Source organism: Cnephaeus nilssonii, assembly GCF_951640355.1.
Source record: "Cnephaeus nilssonii genome assembly, chromosome: 5".
Taxonomy (NCBI): domain Eukaryota; kingdom Metazoa; phylum Chordata; class Mammalia; order Chiroptera; family Vespertilionidae; genus Cnephaeus; species Cnephaeus nilssonii.
The window spans coordinates 45520978-45544123 of record NC_137076.1 but is presented as its reverse complement, the minus strand read 5'-3'; the positions used below and the strand labels follow the sequence as shown (position 1 = coordinate 45544123).

Below are 23146 nucleotides of genomic sequence, written 5' to 3'. Positions count from 1 at the left end.
AGAAATGTACTAAAATTAATCTTCATGACTAAGAATTTAAGAAAATTAAAATAAGTTTGATTTAAAATTCTCAATGTCTAGACAGACAGTTTGGGCATTTTTTATTTTTTTGCTTTAGAGATATAAATGACATTCTCCAGTTTATTCCATATGCTTTTGTCTGCAACTATCAGAATATGTGATTCAAACTTATGCATAAGGATTCACATCTGCATTAAATCCAAAGCTAAGGGTGGGCTTAGCACTGACTGACTCAATGAACCAAATACACGGAGTGGTCAGATTATTATGATCTCTGAACGCATAATAATCTGGCCACTCAGTGTATATCCTATATAATAAAAGGCTAATATGCAAATTGTCCCCTCGACCAGGAGTTTGACCAGCAGGCAGGCCAGCCAACCGCCCATTGTCCCCTCCCCCTGTCCAGACTGGCCGGACCCCACCCATGCACAAATTCATGCACCGGGCCTCTAAAATATATATATGTACTGAGTGTCCAGATTATTATACGTTCAGAGATCATAATAATCTGGCCACTCAGTGTATATTATGAAGGACTCAGGCTCTTTTGGTCTCTCTATCTAAAGTTTGGACTTCAATCTAAAGCAAGTTCCTCATGACTCTAGGATGCATGCCAGTGACAACTGAGCTTCAAGCTTCCTCATTCACATGCAGGAAAGTGAGAGAGAACATTGCTTCTAGTTTGGGCATTTCTTCAGCAAACTAAAATGCCATAAAAAAAGAAAAATCCCAAACTGAATTTCTAATATGGCCATACAGAGCTGGTATCTAAAAAGAAATTTAAGATGAAAACATTTATCTACATTTTTATTAGATTTATTTTTGCTTTAAGAAGTTTACAGATCTAGTGAGAAATTCAGGTAAAATAGAATTTTAACTGGTATAATAAATTCAATTTGTGAATTGTTTTGGTGAGGTTTATACTTTCAGACAGCTGTTGACACATAAAAGTATGCGTTATGATCTTGGCACTATGATATAAAATAAAAACCCAAACAAGATTTTGCTTATAAAAGGCCAATGGCAGTTTATGTTACAGTATTATTTTCTCTTGGGCACATGACATCACAATTTATATTAATCAAATTAATTTTCACATTTGGTCTTAATATTTTCTCTAGTCTTTAATTAAATGTTTTTAAATAATGAATATTAACATAGTCTCAGCACTGACATGTTAGCTATTAAGTATTTTCCTTATGTCAGCAATTAATTTTTACTAGCAAGTCTTTCTACTGAGTCATACTAAGATTAATTTTCACGACTTCTAAAATTAATTCCTTATCTTGTTTATATTAAATAAAAACACTGTATAACTGTACCAGATCATCTTTATTAATCTATTTATACAATTTATTTTTAGAATGTGAGTTTTACTCCCATATATTTTGATGAATTGAATAGATTATCAATTATTAATGGAAAAATTTAAAATACCATCTGTATAGAACACTCTTTTTAAGAGGACATATTTCTAGAACACTTAGTTTTTGTGTAGTTCAAATAACTTTAAGAGAGATTTATTTTTAATTTCCTGGGGCAGGATAACACTAAAAGCACTACAATTATCAGTTCTACTTTAAAATCTTACTTATAAATCTAAAAGCTGACCTATTTATTTAGGCATAAAAGTCTTACCACAACTACAGATATATGTTCTTTATTAAGCATAAAATAAACTTTTAAAAAATGCTATTTTATACCTGGCAGTCATCCACCTTTGTTCTCATTACTCCTTTCATATATTCTTTGTCCATGGTGGGAGAGACACCAAAACTATTTCCCATACATAATATTTCTGCTTTGCCATCTGGGTAAGTCACTTCTACAGAACCATTGAGAATCACTGACCAGGAATCCAGCTAGTTCAAAAAATAAATACAAAACAGAGAATAACATCATGATCATGCAGTTGTAAAAGACAGAATACTCCCTACACATGATTTAGCAGACTTTTCATTCTAAAGATGGAACAAATAAATAAAGTTAACGGTTTAACCAAATTCACAGAACAAGGAACAAAGCATAGCCATGTATGTAGTACATATTTTTATATCTAGCACAGGGTGTATGTCATTCTGCTCTCTCAATATGACTTTGCATATTATTCTCTAAAAAGACATAAGGGGCCCTAGCCGGTTTGGCTCAGTGGATAGAGCGTCTGTCTGTGGGCTGAAAGGTCCCAGGTTCCATTCCGGTCAAGGGCACATGCCCAGGTTGCGTGCTCTATCCCCAGTAGGGGCCGTGCAGGAGGCAGTCAATCAATGATTCTCTCTCATCACTGATGTTTCTATCTCTCTCTCTCTCCCTTCCTCTCTGAAATAAATAAAAATATATTAAAAAAAAAAAAAGATACAAGGGGAAAATTTCTTCTGTTCCCCATAACACATGTAGTAAATAAGAAAAAGTGATCACCACTGCTTGAATAAGAACATTAGTTTCTTCTGACAAAAGGAATATTATAAACATTTAAGTTGTAACATCTGTAAAGTTAACACATAACAGTATCTTTATCAATATCATTTGAAATATTGTAAATAACTGAAAATAAAACAATGGATTTGGACTACTTTGACATAATAACGAGCATATCATAACTCTTGACTTACTCAAACTTGTTTATTGGTTTTTAAGGGGGAAAAAGTAAGAACTGGCTTTTTGTTCATTTGCTGTATTGACAGAGCCTCAAACAGAAACTTTTTAAGTGGAAGAAATATTTACTAACCTCTTCACCATCATTTAACACTATGGTCCCAGCTCTTTCCACCACTGCAAATACCATCACAGCACAGAGTTCCCGTCTCACTGACATTGTCATATTGGCAAAAGCAGGCAACTGGTGCATAAATTCCAAGAGTTGTTCTGAAAAGGAAAGATACTCAGTGTAAAAATTACATTGTTTTTTTAAAAACAAGCAATCAAAAAGAATGCTCTAGGATTCTTTATTTTTAAATGACCTAAGATTCGACCCATTGAAAAAATGTAATTACTTTAAGTATCTTTAGTACAAGTTGGCTTTCTTGCAGGTCTACAAAGATTTCTGTCATTATGAAAATAGTGTCATTTCCTTGTTGTGTCAGGACCAATAGTATACACTGTAATTCAAATTCTAATGGGAATGACTAAATTAATAGACTTCAAATGAGAAATTTCTATTGAAAATGAGCTGTGATTTTATTAAGGCTTATTAAGGGGTGAAATGATAAGCTGAAATGAAATAGAGCTCTGAGAATTCTCCGAAAGCCATTGAAGTCCATTTCAGTCCACTCCAGTGCCTTTTGGGCAAGTGGATGCCCAAAACAGTGAGCAGAAATAGCTGCCTTCAATCTAAAGATATTCCAGGATTTAGAAACCAAGGATGGGGGTGTTTTCAATGGATCAGACAAATCTATGAAAACTGGTCAATTAAAACTTTATATTGTAACATGTAAGTGACAATGTATCATTCCTTATCCCACAGATGGACAAAAAAGAAAGACACGTTTGACCACTCAACTGGCGATACTGTGGAAGAGCACTACTACTTTGTTCTAGCTGTTGGTGAGATGGATGACTTCACCGTCTTTTCAAGTCCTGTGGTCTCGATTTTTAATTTTCTGTATTATTAGGCAGCTTTAATAATTACTTACTAAATTCTTTCCTTACTCTTCAATATGGCTCTATGAGGTACACGATTGTTGCTGTTTTTGTTCTTATTGTTTTTTAAAATATGTTTTTATTGATTTCAGAGAGAGGAAGGGAGAGGGAGAGAGAGAGAAGGAAACATCAATAATGAGAGAGAATCCTTGATGAGAGAGGACCCAGCCTGCAACCAGGGCATGTGCCCTGACCGGGAATCGAACCGTGATCTCCTGGTTCATAGGACCACGCTCAACCATTGAGCCATACCAGCCAGGCTTGTGTTTTTTAAAAATCTCACAGGGAGGAAACAGAGACTCAAAGCCATATAATTAGGTGGTGGCAGTAACATGATTCAGGAACATTTGCCTCAAGAGTTCACGCTGGACATCACAGGTAGTGATGAAGAGCAGAAGGTGTGTGTCAGACATCATTTGAATACTTACTAGTTATATTATTTTGGGAATATTTATGTAATTCCATTAAGGCATATTTCTCTCATTTGTTAAAAAATAATACACGTCTTTATTGGACACTTGTGAGGATCAAATGCAATAAAGGTTAAGTCCTTAACACAGAGTAAATCTATAATTATAAAAGGGTAATACGCTAATTAGACTGGATGTCTCCCAGATGTCATTCAGATGTCCTTCCTGACAAAGCCAGGGCAGGAGGGAAGCCCGCCGGGTCCCGGGTGCCCATGGGTGACCCGAGGGAAGCCCGCCGGGTCCCGGGTGCCCATGGGTGACCCGAGGGAAGCCCGCCTGGGTCTCGGGTGCCCACGGGCGGCCCAACAGAAGCCGGCCTGGGTCCCGGGTGCCTGCCGGTGGCCAGAGGGAAGCCCGGGTCCCGGCAGCCTGGGTCCCAGGTGCTGGAGGGAAGCCGTGCCAGCAGCTGGGGGATGGAAGGCCTACTCTTGCACGAATTTTTGTGCATCAGGCCTCTAGTATTTAATAAATGAAAACAGCTACTAATGTCTTTATTATAGTCTTATCTTTCAAATTTTTAGCTAAGTAAAAATTCCACGATATTTTTTTTGTTTGTTTCCCACGTAATGAAATTCTCCCCTTGAATATTCCTTCTATCTTATGACAAATTTTATGTTGCTGTATATAGTTTGTTAATTGCAAAAACAATGTAGAATAGAAAGATATATTCTACATATGAATGTATATTACATTTCCAGAAGGTCAGACTGGGTGATTTTCTCTAGTTCAGTTGGGTAATGTCTGCTCTGATTAGACCCTACGTCATTCCTCCTGTGTAAGACGTTTCATTACATAGGGTGGCTTTGGTAATCAGGCGCATAATAATCATAGGTGGTACCCAGGGACTCTGTCCAACAGGACAGTGTTCTTCAACTTGACCCAGACTGACTGATGTGTCAAGAATTTATTTTACTATTGCAACCGGCTGTTGTTGTTTTTTAAGTGAAGAAGAAAGAGCATTAAAGCACATAACTTACAGAAAGGATGAGTAGGTGTGTTTGTGTTATTTATTCTTGGGGACAGCAATAAAGCAATTTTGAAACCACTGTAAGAAATGACCCATATTTATTACATATGCGAGGTAGGAATCATTGTTTTACAAATACACTGACCTTTTGGTTTAAAACATAAAGGCAAATGAACAAGTCGTGGTCCTCTGACTAACACATTACAGCTCTGCTGTTTCCAGCCTGTTTCTTCAGCTCCCACCCCCAACTCCTCATCATAAGGTATGAAAGTATCATCTATAGACCACCCATTTTTAAAAATATATATTTTTATTGATTTCAGAGAGGAAGGGAGAGGGAGAGAAAGATAGAAACATCAATGATGAGAGAAAATCATTGACTGGCTGCCTCCTGCATGCCCCCTACTGGGGATCAAGCCTGCAACCCAGGCATGTGCCCCTGACCAGAATCGAACCCGGGACCCTTCAGTCCTCAGGCTGACGCTCTATCCACTAAGCCAAACTGGCTAGGGCCCATTTTCCTTGAGTAAAAGCCAAAGATTCATGGTCTTAAGAAAAATATGAGACTGGAAGTCGCCAGAAATATTTTCAACTTAATATAATGTTTAGACAATAATAAAAGTCAAATTACCAACACAAGTATGATGGGACAATTTGAAGTATCCAAATATGAAGTATAAAATATAATCACTAATACTTGCTATAATGATTTAAGTGCCTTGCACAGACATTTTTTCTTGCTTTTTGGCAGATTCCTACTCCATTAGTAGATAATAAAATCAATTTGTGATATATGAGTAGTGACTAACATTAAAAAAATACAACATGATGGAAAATATGTGTGCATCACATATACTAAGGATAAATAATAAAGGAGGAAGAAAATATCTAATAATAGAAAATGTCCATAATTCTTCAGGCTCAGTTGAAAAACAAAAAACAAATAAATGGTTAACCCGATGGCATCTAAGAGTTTTTAAGACTATTAAAGATTCATTAATGGAAGGGAATATTGCTGTTTATGAAAAATATTAGCCATTTAAAAAAACTTTTTTTCCTAGTAAATGTGACACAGTGGAAAACCAAATAATCAACTTACAAGATCAGAAACTGAAGTCAATTCAGAAAATTAGCTTACCTTATTTGCTTTGGCTTAATTTTATGTAAGAAACAATATTAATGTTTTTTTTTAAAAAAATCTATGGAGTTTTTGGTGGTACATGATGGGGGAAAAAGAAATTCTTTGAAAGGGAAGTCCTTTTCCTACCTTAATGTGTCAAGGCCTCAAAACAAAAGATTAAATTAAAATCATTCAATCATTGGCTACCTACAAATTATGAGTTGGGAAACTAAAAATGAATCAAGTCCCTTCCTTCAAAGTAATGAAACAAAGGTACACCTAAGAATCTAGGGTAACCCAAAGAGGAAATTGTAATTCTTGCAGTTTTAAAAATATGATAAAATATTAGCAATTTAATTTGATTCAATACTCCCCCCTCTCCCCCCCAACTATACACCATCCCTTCTTTTCTTGTGTGGATAGGAAGAGAGGCATTTAGAGAAAATATCAATTATCCAGATTTGTATAATTTTGTAGTTCATATGAAAGATGCTTGTTTTAACTAAATACTGGAAGATGAGCTAGATTTAACAACAGTAACAGCAAATGATAAGGCTAAAGAATTCTCATGTGTGGTTTTATTTTGAGGAGATAGATACAAGATCTAAGATCCCCTGTGGACCAAACAACATTCATTAGGCCTTATCTTTAATGATAATGAAAGTATATTTGATAAGAGCAAGCATCAAAATCATTGCTGCTTGCAAGAGAATTGGTATTCAAGGAAATGTTATTCACTGTAGAGATTATATCAACAAGTACATTATTTTGTAGGAATCAGCCTAGTTCTTGCTTTCCAGAAATGCTAGGAGAAAAACCTCAGATATAAAGTAAAAGCCTTACATTTTTAAGAATGACATGCTACATATATTTTGACACTAGTCATCATTTTCTTCCATAACTATACTAAAACGAACATCTTCAAAAAGAGAAGATACATTAGCTCACAAAAGGGTAACTTCCACATCAGTCTGTTCACAAGCAGCCGTTCAATCTAATTTAAAACATGCTATGAGCAAGGATTCTGGAATATAACAGCAAGTTGAACACACTTCAGTTTTATTGTCTCATTAAAACTACAATAAGGAGATTTTTAAAAAGAAGTTGGCAAAGACAAAGAGAAGAGGAGAGTGAAACATAATTTTGGACCCTGGAAATCAGATGAACATGTGGTATCAAAGAAAGCAAAGCCCTATGTTTTCAGGGGGTAAAACAAAACCACTCCATTGTATGCTGCAGGGCCCTCAAAAGACTTAGACACTACCAGCACCTTTGGAACGAGGAGTGGTGAATGTAGAGAAGGAAATGGGCTAAAATGAGAAGGAACTAGAGGTGTGTATTTGAGAAGCAGTCAAATCCCTTACTCCAGCAAAGATATAGGCGATAATTATCCAGAAAAGGTTAATGCAGAACTCATTTCATATTAGAGGCCACTTTCTTCAATTCTGAGCCCTTTAAAGGGAATTACTGGCTCCACCTTCCTAAAACAGGCTCCTGTTCATTATACTCCCCCACCTCCATTACCCCCCGAATTCCACTTTATTCTTCAGACTGCAATGGAGCAAGGACCTCATCCGCCTTCCTACCCACTGAGGCCAACACCTAGAAAAATGCTCAGTACATACATAGAAGGTGCTCAATCTAATCCAATGGTTATCACCATATGATATTCATCTAGAAGCAGCTAGCAAGCCCTATAAGTGGCTTTATTATATTTTAATATCTAATCCCAGGTTTTGCTTTTTCATCTTTAATTTCCTTGCCTAAGCATATAGTTTGAATGATAAAAACTGTTTTTCAGACATAATGTTTGTCTCCCTCAAACACACATGCAACAAGCCACTCAAGTTATGCCTATACTGTCTTCTAAGCAACCTCAATAGATTCAGTTCCTTGACTTTCTCTTCAAATACGTACTGGCGCAAAATGAGTTGGGGGAGTGATAGAACAGATAATTCGGGCTCAGGTAAGTATGGTTACAGATTCTAGACCTGTGGTGGAGAGAAGACTCCAAGAGAAGTTGCTCTCACTCCAGTAGGCTGAGAAGTCAGAGTGCAGAAGGCGCACTCAAAACACTAAACCATTATCACACAATCCACTGTGGCCTGATGGGAAAGGTGGGGAAAGGGTACCTCAAGGAAAGGGAGAGTGGATTTAAACTACTTAGCTTTTTAACCTTAGGGTGTGTTTAAAAAAAGACAACTCCCACAGCTCATATGCTGCAACTTGACATTCTGCTGTCTTCTTCCACTCAGTCATATGGAATCAGAGTAGAAGCAAAGTCCTCGACAGGACAATTTCCCCAAGTGCCACTTGACTAGTGTTTACATACAGAAACCATGAGCTTAATAGGAACAGTGCTCACAAGAAAACTAATAGAACTAATGTTATTTTGCAAGACTTTTAATTTTTTTGTCATAAAGTAAGCTAAGAAAAGGCTTATGTGGAAAGTTTGTTTTATTTGAAAGTTTTATTTGTAGGTTCTTAAAGAAATTGACTGAGCAAAATTGATTACAAAAATATGCTTTCAAGAAATGCTACTGTTTACACAAGGAAACTGATAAAATTAATGGCTTTTCAAGCCTGCTATTCTTGGGTTCTGTTCTATCGGGTAATTTCACTTCTAAAGACTTTAAATTGCTCTCAGATTCCTTTTCTCCTCCAAACTTACCAATGTCATCGTCTGTCCTGTCAATGGGGTCCTTCTCCAGGCAGTCTCGCACAATGTCCCTGCTCATCAGAGGATCCGATGCCCTTTCAATGTCTTCTTCATCGTCGTCATCCTCAGAATCCACTGCTGTTTCTGGCAACCCACTCAGGTCCATATCACCAGCCTCACTTTCTGTGGCCTAAACACAGAGCAAAAAGACAATTTTTTAACTGTTTTAAGTAAATCTTTTGTACCCAAAAGAAACAAGAACAAATCTAGTTTAAAATATTAAAATGTTTATTATATCAATTTTTCTGTAACAAAGTTACATGTATCAACATCAACAAGTAGTTATGTACCCAGCACTATGTAAAATAATTATTTCAACAAAATGAGTGACTTTATTCCCTATTAAATTTTTTGTTGGGATTAATAATTTTCTCTATATTTTTAATTTCTTATCCAAGCTATCATGATATTTAAAACACAGTAAAGAAGAAAAAAATAGTTTTATGTTTTCAATCCATTTTTAAAAGAGAGAATGACTTACGCTCATGTTAACATTTTCTAAAGTTTAACAAAAAGAATTTTAATCACATTTTCACTTTGTTAGGTACCATTTACCTGAACTAAAATACATATGTACATTATAAGAAAAACCTAGTGGGAAAATAACTGAAGACAGAATACCTAATGAATATAGGATCATTGAAAATGTCTGCAGGACAGCTCTGCAAGCAAGGCCTTAATAAATACCACCTAACAAACACCATCATGAGCAGAGGGGCTCCAGTTGGGAGAGCAATAAGGCCTGTGGCCGAGGCAGAGAGAATCAACTGTGGCACGCTCAGAAACAAACCGCCTAATTTAAATTCAGAATCCACAGAATTGTTTCTAAATTCTAGAATGAAATGAAGTAGAGCTTGTTGTGATATAGTATGCCAAGGCTGTGAGCAGAGAATCTAAGCCAGCATTGTTGCTATTGGCACCTTATGTCTGACGTCTAGAAATGTGACAATTTGCTAATGCTTGTTCTGACTACATTTTTACCTGTTTCATCTCTACATTGAAGATGATTACTCATCACCTTATACTTTCAAATTTACAATCAGTCCTCTATATACACATTCTTTCTTTTTAAAAAAAAATATATTTTATTGATATTTTACAGAGAGGAAAGGAGAGGAATAGAGAGCTAGAAACATCGATGAGAGAGCAACATCGATCAGCTGCCTTCTGCACACCCCGCACTGGGGATGTGCCCGCAACCAAGGTACATGCCCTTAACCGGAATCGAACCTGGGACCCTTCAGTCCGCAGGCCGACGCTCTATCCACTGAGCTAAACCGGTTTCGGCTATATACACATTCTTTAATATTAGCTCAGGGTGAGGAAGGGACACTAATGAAGAAAGAAATAAAAACAGAAAACTCTTTTAAATACCATAGTTATATAACAAGGTTTTTCTTTAATTTGTAAACATCTAACATATGATAAGAGATGAAAAATAAATGAATACAATCTCAGAGAAATCTTATTATTTAAATGAATTATATTTGTCTTAAATAGAATAAAAAAGACTCAACTGTGAATTGGATCAATCCCTCCAAAACTGAACCCTCACCCCATTCGTGTTAATGATCATTACTTGTTTTCTGTTATGTGTATCCTATTCTTTAAGAAACTATGCTTAAAATAACATTCACTAAACCTGAAGATGATTTTTATTTTATTTAAATAAATATTTATTTTATTTAAAAATACTACAGAATTCCCTTTAATAATATGTTTGAAGTTAAATCAATAACTTGCCAGGAACCTACTAATTTCATAATATCACTTTTTCATGAGCAATGAGATGTTTGGAGACAGAGTGAAGTTAAAGTTTAATGAACACTAACTGGTCTACAGAAGGGTACTCAACTTAAGAGGAATGCCTGGAACCTAGTAGTTACTGAATTTTATTTTTTGCTGAATCAATATACAAACTCATAGTTTAATAGTTCAATCAGTTCTACCATTCACTACGTGACTTTAGCAAAGTCCCTTAGCCTCTATGAAAGCAATTTTATTATCAGCAAACTGGAGTTAGATCTTGCCATTCACAGGACTGCTGGATCAAATAGGGAAAAGAAAGCCAATTACATAGGCTACATAAAAAGTTCCTTCTTCATGGGGACATTTTTCATATCAGTAGTTGCATACCTTTACCTCTCCCCATCCCTGCTATGATCCTCGCACAATTTGTATTAGCAGAATTCGTAAAAAAAAAAGACAAAAAAACACACAACCCAAAACCCACAAAACTCTGGTAGAACCCTAACCCCTTACATACTGTGAAAAAATTTTTCTCAGGCTAACTGCATCCATTATATTCTGGATCAATGGCTCATAAAATAATGATAAAAACAGTGATTCTATATTGCATGACTACCATGTATCTAGAATATTTGATGTTTTTAATAGAAAATAATCTTCATAGCTATTCAGCAAATTAGATTGCCCCTATTATTTTTAATCCTCACCCAAGGATATGTCTTTTAAAAATTGATGTTAGAGAGAGAGGAAGGCAGAGGGAGAGAGGGGGAGAGAGAGAGAGATCGGTTGCCTCAGGGGATCAAAACCACAAACCGGGCATGTGTCCTGACTGGGAATTGAACCTGACACCCTTCAGTACATGCTCCAACCAACTGAGCAACACTGGCCAGGGCAGATTGCTCCTATTTTTTAGATGAAAAAACACTAAAGAAAATTAACTAAACTGTTCAAAATAAATTAAAACAAAATAAATCCAGCAACTGTGCCGGAACTCAAAATCTGGTCTAACCAATACAAACTACTAAATAAATACTTTGCACTATAATACTTTGCCCAGTTTTCTCAAAAGAATGTCTTCATAAAGAAAATAAGTTAAAACATAATAAAGCAATAAAACGTTTTCTGCTTTGTTACGTCATAAAACACGAAACGTTTAAAATATATATTTACATATAAACATAAATCATTTGCTAATTTCTAGTTTCTCTATAATATTACTAAGATTAATACTTGTCGTTAAGGTCTTTTATTCTAAATAATGACATGCAATTCTAAATAATTGCATATATTTCAAAGGTATCTGATTATATTTGTCTCAGGAGCAAGAAGAAAGGCTTATATATTTTAGTTAGGCAAATAACTTCTGTCCTAAATTAATTTATCTTTCAAATATGTAACCTAATATAAATTTAGATGCACATTATAGCTATAGTCATAATCTCAAAAATCTATTAACATTATCAGATCAATACTGAAAGCTCTATGATTTATGTAAATCAAAATATATTGTTATTAAAATATAGTTCTTAAAACCAATTTACCAATTTACTTTGCATTTTTTAAAGTTGCTTTAGATATTTTTATTTTATTTTTTTAAATATATTTTTATTGATTTCAGTGAGGAAGGGAGAGGGATATAGAGATAGAAACATCAATGATGAGAATCATTGATTGGCTGCCTCCTACACGCCCTCTACTGGGGGGGATCGAGTCCACAACCCAGGCATGTGCCCTTGGCCAGAATCGAACCTGGGACCCTTTAGTCCGCAGGCCAACACTCTAACCACTGAGCCAAACTGGCTAGGGCTACTTTTCATTTTTAAAGGTTATCAAGAAAAAGAACAAACTGAGGAAATATTACATGCCATACAGCTTTAGTGAAGTTTAATTTAACTAAAATAAAAATAACTAGTGCCTGGCTGGAGTGGCTCAGTTGGTTGAACATCATCCTATTCATTGAATGGTTGTTGGTTTGATCCCAGTAGGGGAGCTTCCAGAAAGGCAACTGATAGATGTTTCTCTATCACAACAATGTTCCTCTCTCTCCCAGCATGTACTCTGTTGAGAATTAAAGAAAAATAAAAACTACTATACATGTTTTACATTAAGTACTTAAAAATCATTTATGAAAAAACTTTTTGCTCATTAAATATCCCACACATGGATACCCATGTTTAAGAGGGTTGTTTAATAGAATTCTTGATTTAAATAAATTTTGTGCAGAATTTCAAACATACATATTTAACTCAAACAGTACCTAAATTTAGGCTAGATATAAATTTAGGCTAGAAAGTTATAGTGAATGCTAGTGCTGATACTAATTTAACTGAGACCAAAGTGAGTAGGAACTGCAGACAAAACCAATACATACAAAGTATGAAAATACATTTCAAAATAAATATAATGCTTGCATTAATCTAGTTTGTGTATCATAATTTATACTGTTCCTAATCTTATACCACCAACATTTTTATTTCAATATAGGGTTTAAAAATATATGTATACCTAAAAGAAAAGAATAATTCTTTAAAGCTCTTAATGTAAATTGTTAGGTTTCTTTCCAAAAATTAACAATCCTAATAGGTATAAGAATGTCTATCTATAAATATTTATTATAAGAAAGTCTGCTAATTTGATAGAAAAGTTTCATATTTACATCCTCATATACTCAATTACTAATGTTTGAAGGTATAGATATTTGCGTGTTCTCTTCTGCAAATTACCTACTCTTGCCCTTTGAATATTGTTATATTATGAGCTGAGTATTTTTCTTATTAATTTGTATAAGTGAGTTAGTTATAGTCTGACTTTACAGGTCTCAGTTGATCTTATAATTATTAATTTCTGACCATTCATTATACCATTAAGAATTTGATAATTCTTGGAATTTAATCTTAATTATGGTATAAAGTGAGATTATAAAATGACCCCTCCACCCCAAAGACCATTTATTGAAAAATCCAAAACTTTTTTCATTGATTTGAGAGGTTTCCTCTATTACTACAATCCTTACACACCAATTCCGTTTTGCTTGAACTCTCTGTTCTATTGATCTATTTCTGTACAACTATTTCCAGTCCACCTAAGTCATTGCTCTGCTAATCACACCATTTAGCTGGGACCTTATCAAGGCTGGAAACTGTATTGTCTCATATCACCAACTTAGCCATTTCTGCCTTCTATTACCAACAGCCACCTACTTGTTTTGCTTCCATCCATCTTCCATCTGCTTCCACCTGCTTTCAAGGTAACCTTTCTTTAAAAAACTGAAGCATGATCTTCAAGACTCTATTACTTCCTATCTCTAGCTCTCACACCTTCAGCTAATATTTCCTAGTTTAATATTTCAATCACATTCATTAAACGCATCTGCACTGCATGGCCATGATTTTCTGGCAGTATACTAGGCTCTAGAGAGAAAACAGAGACAAAACAGAGAAGTCCCGACTTCTTGAGGCTGTCATTCTTGTAGGAAGACAGAAAGTAGTAATACTTTCAATTAAAAATCTAAATAAAAGAACTAACCAGGAAGGAACCAAAATATAGGACCTACTTTTTAGAGGGGAATTAAATAAAAAATAAAAAAATAAAAAAACCCTGAAAAAATAGTACTTAAAATAGAAGACAAAAAAAAAAGGATCACGTTAGGAGAAATCATGCCAGTCAGAAGGCAAAAACAAAGCTTTGCATCTAGGAAGAGCCTGGCATGTTGCTCCATCCGTCTTCGTATTACACTCATATAACAAAACGTCAGTCACAAGTGAAGCCAAATCTTTGCTTTCTTTGTGTGGAGAACATTACTTAAAAGGGCAGAGGAAATTCGTTCTGTATTTAAGGGCACCAACTCAATTGAGCTGCACTGCCCTGGTCAATTTGCTTTCCTACTCTCTGAAACTGCTATTTCAAAACTTCTCTCCCCTTAAATCTCTCTATCAGCCAAACCTCTCACCCCAACAACTGAACTCAATTCTTCAAGAGAATAATAGAAGCCATCAGACAGAACCTCTTTCCAAACTTCCCACTCCAAACCCACCATGGTATGTCCCTTTTAAAACAAAAAAGGGTTTCTTTTCTTACAGCTAGTTATTCCACTGTGCTCTTGAATTCTTCTCCTCCCAACCTCTCAGAAAAATTATTCTCCACTTTCCTCTCTTGTACACAGCATTCAATTTCAGCCTCTCTGTGTCCATCTCATGAATATTCATACTCACTTTAACGTGACAGCTTTCTCCTAAGTCAGAATTGTACAAAGATCAAATGGGCTGCCATTAGAGATAGCTGCCCATCCCTGGAATTGTTCAAGAATCAACTGGACGCTTGATTGACAGGAAAGTAGTAGAGAATTCAAATACAAGACTGGTTACTAAGCCAGGTGCATTTGTCAGGTTTCTTCTCAGCTTTAGAATTTCTGACTTAAAGATGATAGATGGGGTCTATTGGGGGTCTCTATTCAATGTTTAGTTGTGAATAGCCAATAACTAAATCTAGGTACCTCTATGGATTTATATCCTTATGAAGGATATATAATCTTACAGGCGACATACCTGCCATCAAGTTTGAAATGAATAGCCTTTAAACTCAACTAAAATGAATCAAATACATGGGGATCCTCTTTTCCATTTACACCCCAAGATAAAGTCAGACTGCGGGCTGCAAGCTCCAACCACATCAAGGCAATCTGGAGTTCTCACCCACATTCCGGATACCCAGACCTTCTGGTGGTAGCTCAGTATAGCAGAAGTACCATCAAGATTTTTCTCATGGAATTGCCCCAGCCTACTCAAGGTAAGAGCACAAAAAACAAGCATTCCCCTCCAAATATGTCTTAATAAATTATATACACAAGTTACTTCTTTTTTTTTTTTAATCAATTTAGTTTTGTCTGTATATATTTGAAGAAAGCTGTGGTAACTTCTACAACCTCAAGCTGTTTCCCACTATAGATATTTAAAATGTATAATCATCTCTAAGTTTAGAAGACAATTAATATCAACTAAAGTACAGCTTTTACTTTACAGTATAAGTAAAAGCTGTACTTTAGTGACACTCTTGAATAACTGTTAAAATATATCAACTTCTAAAAATAGGCAATATGGGGGTAGGGATGGGAGGGAGAGTAAATTTACCCTGATCCCCCACCTTTTCCTCCTCTAACATTTGAAAATGGGATTACTTCCTAAAGATTTAAATACAAGCTAACAATTCATTAAAGCAGACATTTGAAAAGTTACTTTGAAGAGCCAGATTAGTTATATTTCTTATTACAAAGTAAGAGAAATTCTTAATCAGTCAAGAATCTTCAAATACTTGCATTTGTAAGCTTTCTACAATACCCTTGAATTATAGAAAAGTGTGTACCTAACACATTACCTCCTTAAAAGAATATTAATTTTCTAAGATCTATTCAATTTAGGACTTAAATATGTTTTGCCCTAATGGTATTCTAATTGTTGAGTTACTTTTGGTGTTTTTTTTAAAAATAGAGACTTAGCACTGCCTAAATACATCAATGACCCTAAAAACTATGTTTCTTTAAAAAAGTACTTTTATCAGTCTTATATCACAATTCCTAAGAAGCCAAGAACTACACTTTGTAAAGTATGTATTATTTTATTTTTGTTTCAAACAATCCAAAATTCCATATTAGCAATATATAAAGACCCCACCCAAAGGGCTTTTTTTTGTATATTTCAGTCACTTTTCCTAAATTTGCATTTTCTAACTCAATTAATTATTAACAATTAAATAAAATTTAAATTATTTTGCTTTTAAAACATTTTTTAAATTACATAGTTCCAGTTTCTTTTCTATTCATTGGTATCATAAAAATTTATTTTGAACATGTAACTATATCTATAGGTAAGAAAACAATGATCTAATCTTAATAATCTCTTCCTTTTTTGTCATGCCCAAGACTTCAATAAGAAAAACTCACTATGAGAGCATAATTATGCAGTCATCCCTTACAATTTTAGTTTAAAAAGTCACAAACCTAATACACCTATACTCAAATTAATATTTAAAGTCAAGAGGAACATTTCCATTGTAAAAATTTCCATTAAAAATTCTGATAACTGGTAATAGCAGAGGCAAATACAATTACATAGTAGTTCTACTTCTTAAAACAAACTACAACATACTATACTGTATGTCTGTATGAAGCATAAACATTAACACTTTACGTTTGTGGATGCACACAATATGAACACATATAGTTACTTTATAGGTTCTATCAATGGATAATCATAAAGCTCCTTGGAATGCATGAAAATGAAGGAAATGACAAGAAAAACACCTTCTTACCTGGTAGATATCAGAAAGACTGCTGCTTCCAGAATCACTAGTGATACTACATCCTGAGTGGCTAGAAGAAACGTGGGTCACCTGTGGGTGGAGGCTATCAGTAAGGTGTAGTTTTGTGAAATCTGCAGGAAGCTATGGAAGGAGCAGAAAAAACCAGGATTACAATTTGAATCAAGAATTCCAAAAAGACATTTAAAAATGATATTATACTGTACATTATTTAGCCAAATATATTATTAGGAAAGATTCTTCATTTTTTAAAATTCAGAAATTACTGAAGATTGTTCTATTGACCAAAAATCATAAAAGAAAATTTGAAAGTTCATGGGCAGTCAATGAACCTCAAATAATTCCAAATTCAACGTGCAAATAGGTGGGTGTGGTGATTTAAGATGAAGTCAGGTAAGCATTTAATTTAATGAATTAAAATAAAAATGTCAAATTACACACCAAGAGCAAATTAGTCTACTACTACTACTACTTGTTAGCCATCACAAATGCAACTTTGTGACAAGAGACAGCTTAAATAAGAAAAAAGACTGAAGGTTTTTTATAGCCTCCAATAATATTTGAAGATTTAAAAAATGAAGCATCTTAGAATTGATGAAGTATATTATTATACAAGTAACTGCTAGTCTCTATGGAGAAGTCAGAAAAGAATGCTCTCAAAGAACTTAGAAGTGAAAAAGTTATGGACAACATTTACTTATCTATACAAATACACATAAATATCAATTTTCTACTTGTTCATGTTTAAACCATAAATAAATGTTGAACAGATTCACTAAGCATCCCTCAAGTGCTTCCACCACTCTCCCATATAACTGAGAAAATGCACTGAAAACAAAAACACTCATACATTTGCCTAATGAGCAAGTATTTCCGGAGCCCTCTTCCTCTTACTACGTGTTAGTCAGTGAATGAGACACAAAGAAAATACTACCCTTAAGTATCTTGTGCTCTTACAAGTTATTACTAATTCTTTTAAATTAAAAAAAAAAGATGCTATCTATGATACCACACTTACAATACTTATAATACTACTGGCCAAGAATACACATGGCATTTAAAAATATATGCTAACTTTAACATCATGCAGTCCTAATAACATTCTCTTTCCTGCCTGCATATTGGTCCTATTTAGCTGTTGAATATTAATAAACATACAAACTAACTGTCAAAATAAAATAACAACATTCCCTTCTTTTCCTTTGACCTCATCTCTTCTCCCCCTCAAAAAATATGATGCCATTCCACAGTTTAGAATAAACCACACAAGGGAGGTGATTCAGGTTTACAACAATGACCAATGGGTTTGACACCTTCAAGTCCCAAACAAAAAGGCAAAATGTATTTACATCCCACAATCATTCAGACACGACCCAATAAAAAGATTAAGATAGTAACAGTTAGTATAGTCTATACAGAGTATTTTTGAACTTCATGAGAGACAAGGTATCCAAAGGAAAGATTTAAATATGAATTTCTTTGGGGACATATGATGATATGCCAAGTAAATGGATAAAAACACATTTGTTGGAGAAGCTCAGAGAAGTAAGACATTTATTGAAATGTGTAAGTCATTACAAACATGATGTATATCACTAAGAGTGTTTTTTTTTTTCCCAAATAAATAAAGATGTTGTAAAATGTCAGATAAAGTTTAGGAGAATAACAATTTTCCTATAAGGAATAGGTAGGCATATACCTCTAAATTAAGAATGTATATGTTTTATTCACAATGTGGGCTAGTGAAATATTTGCAGTATTTCTACAGAAATATTCGAAAATAGAAATTTGCAGAGATGCATTAATGATTATGATTTTACATGTAGCTCAGCAATAAATATCAGATATTAAAACAATGTGTTCAAAGCCAGGATAAAAAGCCTTCATCTTTCTACCTACATTTGCATCTAATCCAGTCACTCACTGCAGAAGGCAACTGGGGAACATTACTCCATGGCTCAATGATTTTAAAAGGCATCAATCGATACATGCAATTACGGAACACCAAAATGCTTTCTACTGATTATCTTTTATAGACACGAGTCAGGTAGATATGTGCCACATAGTATGATTTTTAAAAATTAACTTAAAAATATCAAATGAAGATGTAACTATCTAATGAATTTTCAGTCACTAAATAAGTATTTATTCAAGTCTCATAGGACTGTTCGGTTAAGTATCCATCAGCCACTCATCTTTCCTAAGAATTCCCTCCGTGAAAGGCAACAGCAGTTATAAGAGCTCTAAATCTAATAGAGGGACATGGATCCAGCCTTTATATAGACCACAATCTACTTCTCTATGCCTATTTCCAACCACAAATACCAGAATTACATAGCTATGTTAAGCTAAGAACCATAAAGACTGTTTAAAATAAAAGAAGAAATATTTTCACTGTTAAGATTTCAATTCTAATTTTATAAATACTTACTGAGTACCTGCTATGTCAGACACTTGGTTAAGAACAGGGAATATCAAGGTGAATAAGGCATTCCTAATTCCAAATGTAATTTCTACTATCCAAAAAGTCATTGAAATAGGTTTTACGCATAAGAGGGAAAAAATAAATCCATTTTTCAAACATGGATTTTATTTCCCCAATACCTCCTATGTTCTTTGAAACGATACTACATTAAACTTTGAGTAAGCAGATGCTATGTTTACAAAAACTTAAAAAATTTCCCATAAATTGGAATAACAGTATAATTATTAAATTTCATTGACAGTACACATCAGCCAAGGTTACTGAATGGGGGAAACTTGGAGGTTGTTTCCATTAGGGAAAAGAGCCTGAAATGCACTGACGTGGCCCAGCCACAACACTAATAGAAAAGAGGTGGCATGGAACCCACGCCAAGGGAAAATGGGTCCAAGAGGCAAATGGGCTGCATAGGGACTGGGAGTCAGGGGCAAACGCTAGCACAGGCACCCATGTTTAACCTGAGGGCAACAGGTAACACAGAACCTAGGGAGGCAGTAACTGATGGTCTGAGTAAAATATACCAAAAAGGAGGGGAGAGGGAGCACAACATGCCAACGACAATGTAACTTAACTATTCCACACTTTTCTAGGCTTGACCCAGTGCCTATTTAAATTACTAGCAGTATATCAAATTTCAGATTAAAATGAGGCCGTGAATTATCTGACTCTAGATACCATTTATAAGAATAAATTTGTTAAAAAATTTTTGAAACTGGTATTATATATAGCAATTACCTAAATCATCCTATATAATAAAGGGGTAATATGCAAATTGACCATCACACCCTCACAAGATGGCTGCCTATGACAGGCCGGCAGGGGGGTTAGTGAGGGATGACCAAACGATTGAACAGCAAGCTGCATAGGGCAACCAGGCCAGCAGGGTGGTTAGTGAAGGACGACCAAACTACTGAACAGCAGGCTGCATGGGGCAACCAGGCCAGCGGGGGGACCATGAGGGGCAACCAGGCTGGTCAGGGGGGCAGTTGGGGGCGACCAGGCTAGCAGAGGGGCAGTTGGGGGCAACCCAGCCAGTGTGTGGAGGGGGCAGTTAGAGGCAACCGCCTGGCAGAGGGGGGCAGTTGGGGGTGACCAGACCGGCTGGGGGGGGCAGTTAGGGATGACCAGGCCAGCAGGGGGTCAGTTGGGGCAACCCAGCCGGTGGGGGGAGCAGTTAGGGGCAACCAGGCCAGCAGAAGGGGCCAGTTGGGGCGACCAGGCAAGTGTGGGGGGGGGCAGTAAGAGGTGACCAGGCTGGCAGGGGTGGGGGGCAGTTAGCAGCGACCAGGCCAGCAGGGAGGGGGCAGTTAGGGGTGACCATGCCGGAAGGGGAGAAGTTAGGGGCGATCAGGCCAGCGGGGGGGGGGGGGGGGGGGGGGGGAACCGGCAGTTAGAGGCGACCAGGCAGGCAGGCAGGTGAGCGATTAGGAGCCAGCAGTCCAGGATTGTGAGAGGGATGTCCGACTGCCTGGGGATTGGGCCTAAACTGGCAGTCGGACATCTCCCGAGGGGTCCCAGATTGGAGAGGGTGCAGGCTGGGCTGAGGGGACCCCCCCCCCCACGTGCACAAATTTCGTGCACCGGGCCTCTAGTATTAAATAATAATTAAATAATTAAAGGGAAAATTAAAACATTTTTATTTTTTATTTTTTTTAAATATATTTTATTGATTTTTTACAGAGAGGAAGGGAAAGGGATAGAGAATTAGAAACATCGATGAGAGAGAAACATCAATCAGCTGCCTCCTGCACACCTCCTACTGGGGATATGCCTGCAACCAGGGTACATACCCTTGACCGGAATCGAACCTGGGACCCTTCAGTCCACAGGCTGACACTCTATCCACTGAGCCAAACCAGTTAGGGCGAAATTGAAACATTTTTAAAAATTTATGTTTTTATTGACTTCAGAAAGGCAGGAAGAGAAAGAGAAACAGAAACATCAAAGATGAGAAAGAATCATCTATCAGCTGCTTGCTGCATGCCCCCCTATTGGGGATCAAGGTTTCTACATGTGCTGACCAGGAATTGAACCATGACCTCCTGGTTTATAGGTGGATGGTCAACCACTGAGACACACTGGCTGGGCCATTTTATACATTTTTGTCTTAACATCAATATATTTCACAGCCAAGAGATCTTATATTTTTTACTTAAATATTTTCATTCTAATATTTCATTAAATTTTTCCTGGATAAAGCAACCTAGGTTTGAAAAATACAGTACTTATCACAACTATAATAAACTACTGTTAGGCAAATGACTAAATCATTGTTTAACCATAAACACTACTAACTACATAACAAACAACAATAGTAATATTTAAATCAGATTCTTAAATGCATAAAGTTATATAAAACTTAAAATTAATCATAGTTTTGTAAATCTGGGTACTAATTTTACAATATCTTGTTTTGCTATCTTTTTGGGGAGAAACAGGAATGCTACAACAATTAGATTTAAAGAAGTACTACACAAAAGACGTAAGTCTCATATACGAACAGGCATTTGATAATCTTTGATTTATTAATTAATGATTAGCATTTATAAAATTACTAGCTAATCAATAAACTCTATTTTGAACAGAAGTACCATGAGTGTGGATGCCTCGATGTTTCTGATACCACTAAGTAAATACTTTGTTGAACTGGTGGTAGAGACTAGCGTGGCTGCCCTTCTTCCCCCAAAGATTTTATGGTCATGTTTTCAAGCTCAGTGAGGAAGAGTCAGTATGTTATTGGACATGTAATAGAAATGTAAGTTTCATGTTCCATAGTGCATTATTATCACAATGCTGAAAAATGCAATAGTTAAAAACAAAACAAAAAAATACTGCAACCATCAGTTGAAATTTATTTAACTGAAAATTTTCTCAACCTTAGAATCACTTTATTTCGAGAAATAGTTACAACAAAACTCACAAGGTTTGGGGTGATTGCTGGAATCTATGCAATCATCCCTGGCAGTTAACACTGATGAACACTACGTAAGGTAAATTAAATACCACACTTAGTGTCTAAAAACTAAGAATTTACCCAAATGAACATTCTTTTCCCCATATCATCACTGGAGTTTGGTGAGTGCTCTTTATGCTCATGTTTTCTAGCTCTGCAAGAAATTTCCTATTTTTCTTTGAGGTGTTAGTGAAAATAGTCTCCTACATTTTCCATTCACTCATCATTTATTGAAAATCTGTTGTGAGGATTAAATGAAAGACTGAGCCTAAGCACTTGGAGTAGGGCCTGGCACACAGGAATCACCACAGAAGTGTGTTGGCTATAAATTATCATTTGCTAGACTCTGTGTAAGACACCGGTCCTTTCCAGCTCTAGAATTCCTGTAGCTGGAATCTCAGACGAGATGCCAGTGGGTTATTGAGTTACTCCCAGAAAGGAGTTTAGGCCAAAGTCACCCAGCCACAGACCCTATTCTCATTCCCATTTCAGAACTCAAGTTATATTTTAAAAGTAGTTCACATTTTCTTTCTGAGTGTATACACACACATACACACACCCACTCACACCACTTTTGCTTTTACTACTGATCTTTGTAGATACTACTAGTTCTAACACTGAGCTGTTCCTACATATAGCTTGAAAAGGCAGGATTTTTATTTAGTAGCTCATTTAAAAAGCCATTTTACATATAATACTAGAGGCCTGGTGCAC

At 35.7% G+C, this 23146-nt stretch overlaps 1 protein-coding gene across 11 annotated transcripts in view; it reads right to left on the bottom strand.

Annotated features, from left to right (window-relative positions):
• Nucleotides 1-23146, bottom strand: part of RAPGEF2 (Rap guanine nucleotide exchange factor 2) — a 245429-nt gene that overhangs the window by 34842 nt on the left and 187441 nt on the right. For all 11 annotated transcript variants that reach the window (XM_079771531.1, XM_079771536.1, XM_079771535.1 and 8 more), the window contains 4 exons: nt 16989-17120; nt 8889-9066; nt 2750-2886; nt 1728-1886 (listed from right to left, as the gene is read on the bottom strand). In XM_079771531.1, the coding sequence (XP_079627657.1) occupies nt 1728-1886; nt 2750-2886; nt 8889-9066; nt 16989-17120 (606 nt within the window). The remainder of the gene's footprint in view (nt 1-1727; nt 1887-2749; nt 2887-8888; nt 9067-16988; nt 17121-23146) is intronic.